Source organism: Marmota monax, unplaced genomic scaffold (assembly GCF_021218885.2).
Source record: "Marmota monax isolate L192 unplaced genomic scaffold, Marmota_monax_Labrador192_F-V1.1 WCK01_AAM20220418_F8-fsc00019, whole genome shotgun sequence".
NCBI lineage: Eukaryota > Metazoa > Chordata > Mammalia > Rodentia > Sciuridae > Marmota > Marmota monax.
In genome coordinates this window covers 18,642,312-18,657,154 of record NW_026695242.1, presented here as the reverse complement: position 1 = coordinate 18,657,154, position 14,843 = coordinate 18,642,312, and the positions used below count along the sequence as shown (strand labels likewise).

The 14,843-nt window shown below is 34.4% G+C and overlaps 1 protein-coding gene across 1 annotated transcript in view; it reads left to right on the top strand.

Annotated features, from left to right (window-relative positions):
* The first annotated feature begins 1,430 nt into the window (after nucleotides 1-1,430).
* The window catches only part of Phyhipl (phytanoyl-CoA 2-hydroxylase interacting protein like), a 56,294-nt gene continuing 42,881 nt past the window's right edge, over nucleotides 1,431-14,843 (top strand). Inside the window, exon 1 of the mRNA XM_046419769.2 lies at nucleotides 1,431-1,779. Within this exon, the coding sequence (XP_046275725.1) occupies nucleotides 1,674-1,779 (106 nt within the window). The 5' untranslated portion in view covers nucleotides 1,431-1,673. The remainder of the gene's footprint in view (nucleotides 1,780-14,843) is intronic.

The window sequence follows — 14,843 nt, the reverse complement described above, 5'->3', positions numbered from 1 at the left end:
CTAGTTCTACAGAGCTAAGGTTTTGAATACAAGGATTTCACCCTAAGTACTACCTTGTCATATCTTTTGACAAGTAATAATTTACCCTATCCTTAGGGACACCCCTACCATAACAGTATGTTTTCAAACTTCAAAAAGGCGATCCATCTTCATTAATACCTAAATTTATAAACAGGGTGTTTCACTTTACCATATCCAATTACCTTTCACAGATTTTATCAACTTGCAGTTGTGCCAAGTTTTTTCACAGGCCGGTCCTTCCATTTTAGGAGGCTTCAATTAACTAGATTTAGTTGTGTCATGGCTAAATGGATGTGACTAGAAAAGGGTAGCATATAGCAATCTCTATGTAAATTATTTCTCTATTGGTTAACATTTATGTTTGAAATTGGAAAATCAATTAAAAGGAACTTAAATTAATTTCCAAGAACCATCCATTACAAAAAGGGGGTCAGGTGTCACTATTTTTGATTCCAAGATAGCAACAAAACTAAATCCTATTTCAAAACAGCAAATGGGAACAGAAGTCAATAGGCTTTGCTTTTTGTCTTTTATTTTTAAAACACTACACATTTACTAAGTGCACTGCAGAATTTTAAATGCTTTTAAAAGCAATGGGCATATAAGTTTAAGGTAACTTGAGGAAGCAATGTAAATCTTCATTTTCTACTGTAGCAAAGATTCCTTCTATACATAAATATAGAAACCCCATTAGCGTCCAGAACAATGCCTAGCCCAAAATGAGCATTTAATACTTATTTGTTGAACAAATGAAAGATACTCGAGTTTGCGAGCTGGGAAGTGACTGTCGCCCTGAAGCAGGTATGCAATCTTTTCAGCAGGCTAGCTGGCATTTTCTTATCTCCTCACCCTCAGGGTGGCCAAAACGGGGTCCCTATATCCTTACACTCCTCAGGTAACCCGCTAATTTCTCACACAGCTGCAGCTGTTTCTGAGGACTTTCTGGCTCAGCTGAGTGTGGGCAGCAAGCAGACCTGGACTCAGCCCTCTGGCTCCAACACCCCAAACAAAGAGTCTGGGCCCTTGCTTTTCCAAACCGTGATAAACAACCAACCTGCTCGCCCTCGCCTCCCCATGCAGACAGACGCCTCGGTGCCAATACCAGCTCCGCCTGACACCGTGAGAAAAGAGAAACAGCAAGTCACCACCGCTAGGAGCGGGAGCGAGGCGAACGCGCCACGCACAGAGCTGCGCCCCCAGGTGCCCGTCTTTCCCGCGTGCTCCGTCGTCCGACGCCTCACGCGCGAGGTTGCGGGGGCCGCGGCGCAAGGGCAGCCCCGGGCGCGTGCGCGCGTAAAGGGAGGGGGCACCGCGCGCCAGCAGGTGGGCGCGTCCTCCCGCGCGCGTGCGCGCACACTCTTTCTCACGTTCCCGGTGCGCCTCGTCCCCTCCCCGCCGAGAGCGCGCGCCTCCCGCCCTCGCGCCGGGTCCCGCTCAGTCTGTCAGCCGCACACTCCCTAGAGCTCCTGCCAGGGCCGTCGCCTCGGCCGCGGCTCTCCAGCCCGGCGGCTCAGCCTTGGCCTCTCGGCGCCCTGTCTCAGATCTCCTCCCGCTTCACCACTACCCTTCCTTTCCCGCCCTTCTGACCCACCCACCCCACTGAGAGAGAGCCTGGATACGAAGCAGGCGGGCTTGAGAAGGGGGTTGGAAAAATGGAGGTGCCGCGCCTGGATCATGCCCTCAACAGCCCCACCAGCCCCTGTGAGGAGGTGATCAAAAACCTTAGCCTGGAGGCCATTCAGCTGTGCGACCGGGACGGTAAGAGCGGCCGGGACCGAGAGGAGAGGGGCCGAGCCCGCGCCAAGGCTTGCGGCCGCCCGGGCCCCGCCGACGTCGCCCGTTCGGGCGGCAGGGTCTTTTGTTGTCCCCCAGGGTGCTAATAAATGCAGGTGCGAGGTCCCCTCCTTCCCCTCTCACCCCAGAAACAAAAGGACCCCAGGGCTTGCGTCTTGGCGCGGAAAGTCGCCCTGGTCCACGGCGTGGGTCGCCGCCTTCGCCTGCCTGGCCCGGGGAGGGCGCCGTTGGCGCCCGCGGCTCCTGCCGGGACCAGGCGTTTCCGATCTTTGCCGCAGTCCGGATTTCCCGGGTCCGTTGGCACCGAGGGAAAATGCCCTTTGGGGGTTTCTGTCACTTCCATCAGGCACGCAAACAGTAGTTAGCATTCCCTGCCTAGAAACTTACAGACAATGCTTTTGGAAGCCCCCCATCCTCAGACTCCCTAAATTAAGTCCATTTATCCTCTCAAATTGGGGTGAGAGTGACAGTTTTTTAGTGAAGGGGCGAGGGTGGGGTGGGTTGGAAATCCCAAGCATTTCAGCACCAAGGACAGGCACTGGCTTCAAGGTTCAGGGCTGTGATTCAGACTGTCAAAAAATGTCTGTAAAGGAATTGGCCTAATATAGCTTCTGTGATTCAGATTATGTGCGAGCTAAGCACCATTGTTTGCCGATATTGTATTGTTTATTCTATTGTTAAAGTTGGCAATCTCCTAAAGAAGGAAATTGGACACAGGTCTGAGCGTTAAGGGGATAAACTAGTACTGTGTGCAGTGTGGGTTACCGGGCATCTGTGTTAGTTGGATTAGCTGGAGAGTCAGTGCATTTGCAATAATGTGGAATAAAACTTCATTTGTAAAGAAGTCATTTAATTAGTGTTTGGTTGGCCAAACAATTGTAAAATTCTACATCTGGCAACAGAAAACCAATTTACAGATTGTCAAGAGGACTCTGAATTCTTTGGACTATAAATGAAATTAATGTTTAACTATATAGAGAGCTAATGATTGTAAAACATTTTTAAACCAAAGTTATGTAGAGATACCAATATGCTCCCAGTAAGATCATAAAATTTTATTAGTGTAGGCCAAATAGGGAGCAGAAATCTTGTTTTCAAAGTCATTTAAATGGTCTTAAAGTTGTTTAGGTGTTGCTGTTTGGTATATTTAGGTTAAGTAAACACCAAAGTTTAGTTTACTTCTGTTAATATCTACTAATTTTGGAACCAAAATTCAAACCAATGACAGTTTGAATAATTTCTGAAATAGGTATAGTATAATAAATATGTATTCTTACCAAGGCTACTTATATTTCCTTTATTCATGGATGGTTAAGTGTGTATATTTAGCTCATCTAAAAATCTTTTTGGAATGCCTTATATAAGTTTGTGTGATTAGACTAAAGGTTATTTTAAATATATCACATAGGAAGTTATTTGAGTTTTAATTTATACTTTCATGAAGTGACTTTGTAATGCTACCATTTTAATTTGCAAATATTTTAATTTTCTTAGATTGGTTTGAGAGGAAATGAAGAATCAAATAAGAAGTAGATGTCAGTAGTTGGAAGTGGGTAATTCATTGTTGTTCCTCAGATCGAAGTAATCTCGATATTTAAAGTGAATTAATCATGTTTCAAAGATATTAGGGAAAATAAAGTTTAGGGGCTTTTTAAATGAAGTTTACAGCGAGTTAATGTAGAGTGCAAAAATTAATGCTACATTTATTGTGGTCTTTTCTAGAGTAGTAGCTATTTTGTTCTGGTAATATTTTGTAGTTGTTTCTGTTCACATTGTGAATTTTGCAAAACGAGCAAATTATGTAACATTTAATTGGGGATATTTGCAATAAGCAGTTTCTATGAAAATTACTATTTGAAGACCTCTGATTGATTTATTAGAGACTAAGCAGGCTTCAGTAGGTAAAATAGCTTATACCAATGAGTACAACAAGCTAACTATTCTATTAGAAGATTCATAAAAATTTGGAATGACTAGTGTGGGCAGTTGTTAAATGGTTAACTTTTTTTTTCTTTATGATCCTACCTTAATGTATCAATTCCAAAAATATTAAATTGGCTCGATGGGAATTATTTAGAGGGGATAATGTAGTTGTTTTTGAAAAATAGTTTGTAAAGTATTGCATTAAATTTGTCAATCAGACCTTATTTAGCATCATTTTACATTGAGAAATTTTCAGCTGGGTGGTATTTTGTTCCTTTTGCTTCGTTCACTTTCCTTCCTCTCAGGTCTCCTTATTTTACTTTTGCCTTAAGCACATAAGTATATCTTCTGCCACACACTTGCCTTTCTACACTATATAGTTATAAGTGTGTGGCAGAAGACATACTTATGTGCTTAAGTATATAATAAGCGTTATATTTTCATAATTTTATGATCATTGAAATAGATTTTTCTCATTTATTCTTTTCTCATTTTACTCCACTGTTAATTTGATAATGAAAAAAATAGAACATCAATTCCTTAAAAGTATAATAAAGTGTAACAGTTGAAAGTATAGTATGATTGTTAAATGTACATTCCTTTATCCTCTCCACTCATACATGTTTTAAATTTTATAATGTTTTGCATATTGTATGAACTAAAAGCTATAGCATCTAGGAACATAACTGTATGTCTTTCTTATGTTCCCTTGGCTCTTCTATTTTGTATTTTTAATTGTTACTTGCCTATTTTCCTGTACATTGATGTTTACATTATTAGCATCAATTCACAATGTTTCTTTTTTCCTAGCCTATAAAGATATTTAGTAGTCTTGGAAGAATATAAATTAGAGTTCAAGTGGTCATGTAATTGGATTTTTAATTAAGCAAGAGGGTTCTTATAAACACACAAACACATTATGGGTAGTCTTTCTTTTGGTTGATAGTATTTGGTCCCTGCCCAGGTGTGAAGTTACTTGAAGTTCAAATAAGGATTCTGAATAGATTTCTATTAGGAAATATTTAAGATGCACTGTAGATTTAGGGGCTCATATAAGTCTGTATTGGAAATAGGAGACTATGTTTGTTTCTCCATCTCTGCTGTGCTGAAATATACTCAGATTGCAAACATGATATGATTTCATTATGACTTCTCAAAAAAATGGGAGGAAAAAATAATTTTTCACTTGTTAGCATCAGTAATATGGGAACTCATTTCCAGGTCATTTCTTTTCTTCTTGTAGAAATTTCAGATGCTCGTTGACCTGATGGGAATAAATTTTAAAGAAATTACACAGAAGCTGACAGATTTAACTTTCTTTGTTTCTAACAATAGTTCTGTGAAGAAAAAGAAAAAAACAGTTTTTTCCTTTTTATATGTTTAAAAAATAGATTTCTTCAAATGTGGACTTTATCATACCTATTTAAATTATAAATCTGTTGAACCTCGTTATTTATGCTCATGCATGTGTGAATTAAACAAATTTTGACTCAAAACAAAGTAATCCACATGCTGGGAAGCACAGTGCCTATTAGATAATCCTTGATAACATTTTCTGAAACAAACATCTAGGAAAAGTACCCATACTCTTTAATATCTTTATTACAATAATGTAATTACTCAGTCTCACTGACATGCTGTGGGGGTATGTGTGTATAATAATACCATAACAAATATGACTTTGGTTAGAATATTGATTCCATAGCTGTCCAACCGTAGGCAAGTGACTTAACATTTTTAACAAAGTGGGCATAGTAATGTCAGTTGTATAGAAGTGTTGAAATAATAAAATGAAGTATATAGTATACAAATAGAGTAATAATTATTGTAAATGAAATATTATTCTCCAAATATGTTATTGAATTAAACTGCTTTATCTCTCTTTTTTTTGCTAATGTATTAGTCTATGTTGTTTTTCATAATTTCAGTTGTGTATTGTTATTTAGGAAATCTTCTACATTATGAGTAATTAATGCAAACTAAATTATGTATTTTAAAAGAACAGTAAATTTAAAAATCACAGTTAAGTAGTCTTATCCCTTGATTTTATCTTACCATCTCATCAATAATATTTGTTAGCCTTAGCTCTAAAATATGTTTTCATATTCTAATTCAAATCTTTTTGTTTTCTTTTCTTGTGCCTTATGACCTTAATACCTATTTTGAGTAGGTGTTTGCATAAGAGCCCTTCTTTGTCTTCCTTTTCAGTACTTTTTAAAATATTTTTTCTAAGGATAGCTCTGTATGAGGTCATATGACCTCTGTATTCATTTCTTTTACTCTGGTATGACTATGAAGATGCTGCAAATTCTCATTAGTGAATATGGAAAAAAACAAAAATAAGAACTTAAAAGAAACTAAAAATTGAAACTCATCAGAATTATGTTAAACCAATTCATATTCTTGGTACAGATTCTCATTCATTCCCCTGGAAGACCAAGAAGTTATTACAGTAAAAGTTTCATCAAAGGATATGTGGCCAGACTCCCTCCAGTGGTAGAATGACTGATGTGTCATAAGTAGTAACACTGGCAATTTGCTCTATTGCCCAGGTAGGCTGGTCAGAAATTCACTCTATAAAGAACAGTATCTACACAATGTCCCAGACTACTTGGTTTTATCTCCACTAGTATTTCCACCTTGTGTATGCCCAATCTTGATTTTTCACTCTGATGTAAATAAACTTTTCCTCTTTTGAATTGTATCCTGGACTTCAGTGTTAGCAACAGTTATATTGCTTATTGCAGCAAGCATGATCCTTCTAGTTTATGATTTCCCTTCTTTGTCCTTAGTAAATGCATAATTTAAGTTTTGCCTTGTAGAATATGCCTCTTTCTTGGATTTATTTTCCATTATTGTTAAATTTCTCTGTAAAAGTCTTTTGTCTGTCTTTTATTATTTAAATCCTGACATGACTACTTGAAAACGCATGCCTCATGCCTTAACTGTTTAAAATATTTTGTTATTACCAGACAGTAGTTAAATATTTACTGAGCAGGTAATGTTTCATACACATACATTTGAGAAGTAAAATTAGCGTTTGGGCAGGCTTCTAGTAGAAATCTATAGAAGAAGTAGGCAGAAAAAATTAGAAAGCTTTACAATCTTTTATGTAAGATGATGAGTGGCAATGGTATAAAAGAAATTTACAAAGTAACTATTAAAGAATTGATTGAATTTTCAGGCAAAATGAAATGTGATTAGGAGTAATGTTAGAATTTTGTCTGGAAAGTTCTGAAAATCAGAAGAATCATTGATAGAAAATAAAAATAAGGAGAAAGGAAATGATATTTAGACATCATGATGACATCAGGTTTTATGTTTCAAATTTTAGGTCTCAGCGAACATCCAAGTATGTCCTAAGCTCTTTCCAGGGCCTCTTCCCTCTCTCATAGATACTATATTGCCAGAATAATATTGTGTACTACTTTGTCATTGTTTTTAGTGTGGATCTCCTTGAGAGACCTTACATTCATTTTAGGTTCTTTTTCTTCATTCCTACTCCTCAAAAACTTCTTACAGCCTGATGATAAAACTTTTAGAATCATTACTATATAAAACTAACCATTTGGATATTTAGAGAGGATTGTGAAAAATCATCTGCTTAAAGATATAGAGTCTCCAGTCTGAGTCCTGACAGACTTTTTAGAGGGATTAGTATAAAACAAAAAGAACATTTAAGTTATGTTAAAACATTTGAAATACAACTTTGAGACCCCTTGGAAGGTTACAATAAATATTCATCAATTCTTGTATTATGGGAAGAAAAATTCTAGAATGCAGAGAAGAATTGCTCATAGAAATACATGTTCCATTAGGGATTCTAGAACTTATGTGAAAGGGGAAGCTTAGGATTTGACTTTAGTGTTAGTCTCTAATGAGCTTTGCTTGTATCTTACTCCTTGAAGGAAAAGTGATAATATCCTGGGGATGGTCAACTTTGAACCCCAAAGATGAAATGAATCTACAGTCAGGTTTGTTAAAAACGCAAACAAAAACTGCATTTTGAAATTGCTCTATAGATGTGAATTGAACAAAGAGCATGACACTTGGAATTGGTTCGTTTTGTTTTTCATGACTAATTAAGCCTAGTTTGTGGCTCATTTAAAGAACAGACTTCTCTGGGAATTTTGCGTATCTACTATTTGTTAAAGTGGTTGTGGCAACTTTAGTAAATAAATCTGTCCTTTTGTTTCTATAGCCTGTGGGAGTGTTGCTATCTAATTATAGTATGAAAGACTTGTAGCTTTTCCAGACATATGCCATTAAAGACAAGGCACAACATTTTTTTTCAATATACTTTTGTCTTATTGTCCACTAATTTGAATGATATGGTAAATTTCTCAGCCTTTAACATTTTAAAAGCTGGTTACTAATGCCAACAAGAATCAAAATAATCATCTACTATGTGATAGATTCTTAGTGGTTACATTTTAGAGTTGCATCTATGATGTAGACTAGAAATCAGCAAGTTATGGTCTTTAGGCCAGATCTATTAACCTGTCTTTTTTACAACTAAAACTTTATTGGAACACAGCCATGCACATTTGTTTGCATGTTTATCCACAGTTATTCTTTTGCCACAGCAGCAGAGAAGAGTAGCTGTGATAGACTCCATAGCCCATAAACCTTAAAATACTTATTGTCTGACTCTTTATTGTCAAAGTTTACTAACATGTTAGATAGAAAATTGAGAATGCAAGTTAGTGTCTCCTGAAAGAAAGATATTGAAAGAATTTCTGATAGAAAATTGTATGCTCATTTTGAATTTACATGGTATCAGGATTTTAAGATTATGCAGGTCATGCAGAGAACTGTGGAAACCTGACTGTTAGCACAACAATGTTAGCTAATGTGTGGGGTTAGTCCCAAGATGGATGGCCCTTTATTATTCCATTGTGTCTGATAGACAGAAAACAAATCCTAATTTTAACATGAATCTGGCTTTCATTTAATAAAATTTAGAAAGACTATTTATGATTAGGTATTTCCAAGTGCACTTATAATTCTATTAATATGTTTTAAAGTGTCAAAGATAACTGAGAATATGTACAATTATATTGATATATATTATGAAATTTATGTAGGTACCATACATCCTTACTTCTTAACCAAACTCTCATTAAAAAAGAGTCATACTTGGGCTGGGATTGTGGCTCAGCGATAGAGTGCTTGCCTAGCACTGGTGGGACCCGGGTTTGATTCTCAGCACCACATAAAATAATAAAAAAGGCATTGTGTGTGTCCATCTACAAAAAAAAAAAAAAAAAGATTCTCTCTCTCTCTCTCTCTCTGTCTCTTCTTTTTTAAAAAAAGAGTCATTCACTTTTTGTTGTCCATAGTCTATCAACTATCTGTAGTAAAAGACCCTTTAAAAAAATCCTGTCACTGAAATTTACAGAATATTTTTTAAATTACTAAAAAATTTTAAAAGATAACAAATTTTTCAACATACATAAAATCAGATAAATTCCTGTAAAAGTTTCTTTTTAAATTTAGTATTTTTTAAATATTTATCTCATTGCAGACTGATACTTTGTAGACTATCACTTTTGAGTAGAAATACTTAAGTTGGACTAGCTAGAGGATGGTATCATTCTGTTATCCTTAGATAATTTTTAGGTACTTATCTTAACTAGTTAAGACTCACACTTTGTTTCCTTTTGTTCTCTTAGTTAACTGCTATTTTTCGCTATTTGTCTGTATATGCATTCCAACTGTAGGGTCTGTATAAAGAGCAAGTGACAGGGTTAGGGGAAGGATCTAAGAACTTGGCTCCTTCATTCAAAAAATTTTGAGGTATAATTTATTTGGGAAGATAATATATTTAAATATATAAATATTAATATGTGATAAGCACTGTAATGGCGTATAGAAGAGAAAGTGTTTAGTTCTGTCTTAAATTTGAGAATCAGCATTTTTCTGGATATTAAAAGTAAAATTTTTCCAGAATAAGGGGGAGAAGGGCATTTCTGGTAGAGACAGGAGCATATCTAAAGGCATAAAACCATGTAAGTTCTATGTATGGGATGTATAGCTTTTTGTATTGCTGGAGGAAAGAAGTATGCCTGGTTGGAAATTAAGCTGAAAGCTAATTAATGCTAGCTAAGGTATGTAATTATGAGGAGTATAGATTAGTAGATTGCAAACTTTCTAATTTGTAGTGAACCTTTAATTTAAAAAAAAAACTTTTTATAGAAGTCCATTTAATAAGTGAAAATAGCATTTCACTAGGGTACATTTATCCTGTAATTCTAAACTTAACAGAAAAATAAAGCAGAATAAAGTCAATGAGTAACATAGGAGGAGATTTAAATTAGCAGTTATCTTTGAAATTTCTGTTTTATATCAGCCTTAACATTCATTTTATTTCTTTATTTTATCTTTTTTTTTGTATTATGTGTTGATAATTATAAGTTCATACAAATAAGTAGTGGCAAACTAATGTTTTTAACTCATTTACAATCTCAAGACATTATCCAAATAAACTGATCCAGAATTAATGAGAAATAGTAAGTTTTTTTAAAACTTGAATCATGAAAGAGTAAATATTTCATTTGGAGGCAAATATTAGAGTGGATTATCAGTCAGTTCATTTTTTTTTCATTTATGATAAAATAATACATCTTGTAACATTCTGAGATATTTGTTGATATCCTTTTGTGCTTATTAAAAGTTTAGTCAGTTAAATCAGTTAAATTTATTTTAGTTATATGATGAATCCTACCTGTACGGTTCAATTTTATTTTGAAAACTTATCTACATTTATAAACTTACTGACATTCTGAATGTATTATCAAATTTTCTTCATTTTATTAAAGAGTTAGATAAATTGGTTTGCTCAAGTTATTTATATTCAAAGGATTTATAAAAATTTTAATTTTAATAAAAATATTTCTTTTGAAGCACTTATGCCTTGCTTCAGGACACTCACTAATGGGTTTTGAAATTTTCTGTCTATAATATTATAGTTGACTTAGAGAAAAAAAAAACTACAATTTAAAGGACATTTTATATGTGATTATCCAAAATTACTTTGAAATACCTCCATGTCTAATCCTTATTAATGCAGTTACTACTTTATAAAATCTGGCAATAGCTTTTATAGGAATTTTTTTATATTCTATACTTCCCTTAATATAGTTGTCTCAACATTTCTGATAATTTAGTGGATGGTGTTTTGAGAACTGATTTAAACAATATATTTTTCTTCTGCATTATTTTACTGTTTTTTGAATTTACCTACTTAGAAAACCACAAAGACAAATGAAATCTGCCACATTCATATTCTCATTCAGTTAAATTGGAAAGATTTTATATAATCTTAGCATTTCAATTAATCATGTATATGTGTTGAATATTTTTGTATTCTCTGCATTTTAAGACATGTATCAAGGCATATGTCTTTTTGTTTTGTTTTTAAAAAACAGCATACTTATTTAACATTGGTTGCAATATGAGAAATGCAGGATTTAATGAGTTTTTTTCCAATTGTGTATGCTTTTTTTTTTTTTTTTTGGTAAGTGGCATAATGACTTTGTTCTATTGTCAGATTTACAACTTCAGTTACTATTTTGTTGCAAAATTATGGACTTTATCAGAGACTATATCACTATTTTGCAAAATCTTTTCATGTGAAACTTAATGAAAACTTGTCAGATTTTATCATTACAAATTAAGTACTAATGATAAATGACTATCTTTTTATTTTAACTGAGTATTTCTCAGAACTGCTAGCAGATTTATTTAACTTTGAACGGTATATCCATGTTAAACTTGGTTAGTATTTCTTGTATATCTAGGAATCCATTTTTAGTTTTATAGGTAATTAATTTATTACCTATTACTGGAAAAGGTGTAATTGTATCCCAAACTTAGAAGTAACTTCATTATTAATATAATTAGAGATGAAATAAACAAAACTCAGACCAATTCCTTAACCTGTTTAATTTGTTATGATGAGAAGAAAATCCAAACAGATGCAGGTGAACCTTTCCTGCAACTAACTGAATGCTACATGTAGTAATGTTTTACTTGATCATATTTTTGGTGGCTTGAATTTCAACAAACAGGAAATAGAACCACATGTTTTTATACACTGTACCATTTTGTGCACTGAATTGTAGGCAATGTTTTATTTTGCTGCTCACCCCAAATCACATAATATGGCACAATTTAATGTATGCCATTCATATTACTATTTTAAAATTAGTTTAAAAATAATTACAAAGAAAGTTAAATGATGATGTTTGCTGAGGTCATCTCTTTAATAAAAATATTTAAATCAGTTTTCAGTTTTCAGTAGTTCTCACAATTTATCCTAGAGGGCTTGTTAGAGCACAGATTGCTGAGCTCCATCCCCTGAGTTTCAGATTGATTAGATGTGGGGTGGAGCCCAAGAATTTGCTTTTCTAACAAGTTTCCAGATGATGCTGATGTCAGTGACCCATTGGAGAAACAATGCTATAGATAAGCATAGTTTTTGGGTAAGGAAGTATATTTCTCAATTTTCCATTACTATAAGGGAATGCTGGAGGCTGGGTGATTTGTAAGGAAAATAGGTTCATTTAGTTAACAGATAGCTCCACAGTTTAGCTATCATGAATTGTGCTGCTATAAACATTGATGTGGCTGTGTCCCTGTAGTATGCTGATTTTAAGTCCTTTGGGTTAGACCCAGGAGAGGAATAGCTGGGTCAATGGTGGTTCCATTCCCAGTTTTCCAAGGAAATCTCCATATTGCTTTCCATATTGGCTGTACCAATTTGCAGTCCCACCAGCAGTGTATGAGAGTGCCTTTTTCCCCACATCCTCACCAACACTTATTGTTGTTTGTCTTCATAATAGCTGACATTCTGACTGGAGTGAGATGATATCTTAGAGTGGTTTTGATTTGCATTTCTCTAATTGCTGGAGATGATGAACATTTTTTATATATTTGTTGATTGATTGTATATCCTCTTCTGATAAGTCAAGTGTCTGTTCATGTCAGAACTAGTAAATGAATTCAGCAAAGTAGCAGGATATAAAATCAACACCCATAAATCAAAAGCATTTCTGTATATCAGTGGTAAATCCTCTGAGAGGGAAATGAGGAAAACTACCCCATTTACAATAGCCTCAAAAAAAAAATACTTGTGAATCAATGAAAGAGATGAAAGACCTATACAATGAAAACTACAGAACCCTAAAGAAAGAAATCAAAGAAGACCTTAGAAGATGGAAAGATCTACCTTGCTCTTGGATAGGCAGAATTAATGTTATGAAAATGACTAAACTACCAAAAGCACTATACAGATTTAATGCAATTCCGATCAAAATCCCAATGGCATTCCTCATAGAAATAGAAAAAGCATTCACCTAGGTACTAGGGATTGAACTCTGGGCAGGGAAGAGTGTGTGGGGGGTGATCCACACTGAGCTTCATCCCCAGTCGTTCTTTATTTTTTATTTTGAGACAGTGTCTCACTAAATTGCTGAGGCTAGTTTTGAACTTAGAATTCTCCTGTTAGCCTTTCAAATCGCTGCAGGTACAGGCATTCACCACCACACCTGGCCAAGCCTTGCCTCTTAATGATCCCAACATCTCTTAACATTGCCACACTGAGACCACACTTTTAACACAAGAAACCTTGGGGACAAACTACATCCAAAACATATAAAATTAAATAGAGATATTAAATTTTGGATTTTAGAAGTGGTATTCTGGCATTCCTTTTGATGACTTAACTGAGATATTGAACTCTAGGAGTTTAACCAGTTAATGACAACTGATTATAGTAGGTAGGATTCCTAAAACAAGACAGGTAAAAATCAGTGGTGGAATCAATGAATATTCTAAGGTAAAGATCTGTAAATTTGTAATTAAATTGGAATATCTCAAGTGAGACATGAAAAATGAGTTGTTGAGAATGGCTCATTTTGATAGATTGGGAAGTTGGGTATATTTTGACTACAGAAACAAAATAGGAATTATTGGATGGAGGGAACATAAAGAGGTAGGCTTGGTGTAATAATCTATTAAAGTCATCTCTGGGTCAGTTTAGATTTGAAATGTTTTTGAAATATCTAGATAGAAATGTGTAGAAGGCCATTAGAAATATACATCCATGTCTCATAGAGAGTAAAATTGTGGACAAAGATGGAAATTTGGTAGTCTAAACTGTTTCTCAGTTGCCTTTATTTTTCCTTTTTCAAATGTTCATTCCTTATCTTGTCAGTGTTTGAGATCCATGTCAGGTGTGGAACTGCTTATTAGAGTGAATAAATTAGAATACTGGTGCTTGCTTTGGCAGTATCTTAAAGTATCATTTGAAAATTAGTGTTTTTTTAATATATTATCAGTTTTAGTAGGGTACATTTTAGGCAGTTAAACATGGATGAAATACAATTGACCTAAGCTCTGTACTGGCTATGTTTCTTTCCCTACTTTTGACTGTATATGATTATTTTGTTTACTATGGAAATAACACTGGATTAATTTTTCTTACTTAGCAATATATTCTGCTGTAACATAAATAAATATTCTTATTCATAAAATAAATGAACTGTTGGAGCTTAAATTACATGGGAGCTTAAAGAAAAACAAATCTTCACCAAATCTATTTCTTAGGTTTCATACTGAATATATACTATTAAATTATCTCTGAAATTTTTATGAGAGGAAGCATATACTAAACTGGAAATGCAAAGATTTAGCATTTTTCGTTTTACTTCTAAACCATGTCTTAGGTAGCTAAATTATAATTGTGCTGACGATTTAACCTTGAGCCTATTATTTTAATGTTTACGAGAGTATTTGTGTAGAGCTAACCTAAATGAGACCTTTTTTTACACTTACATTTTGTTTTTTGCAGATTCTTTCTTTTTAGGTAACCCTTCCATTTTAAAGTATAATTTTTCTCTAACATTTTCAAGCTGGGTATTTTACCCTATTTGTGTATTCTGGTGCAATTTGTTATATCCAGTTTTTTTCTGGGGCTTAATATGTTGGTTATGTTTAGTGATTTTTTTTTTAAAAAAGGAAAGTCTAGTGACTAAAAAGCAATGGTTCTGGAAATAACTCTTCATATTACTTGTTTTGCTAAAAGCTTCATTTATTTAAAT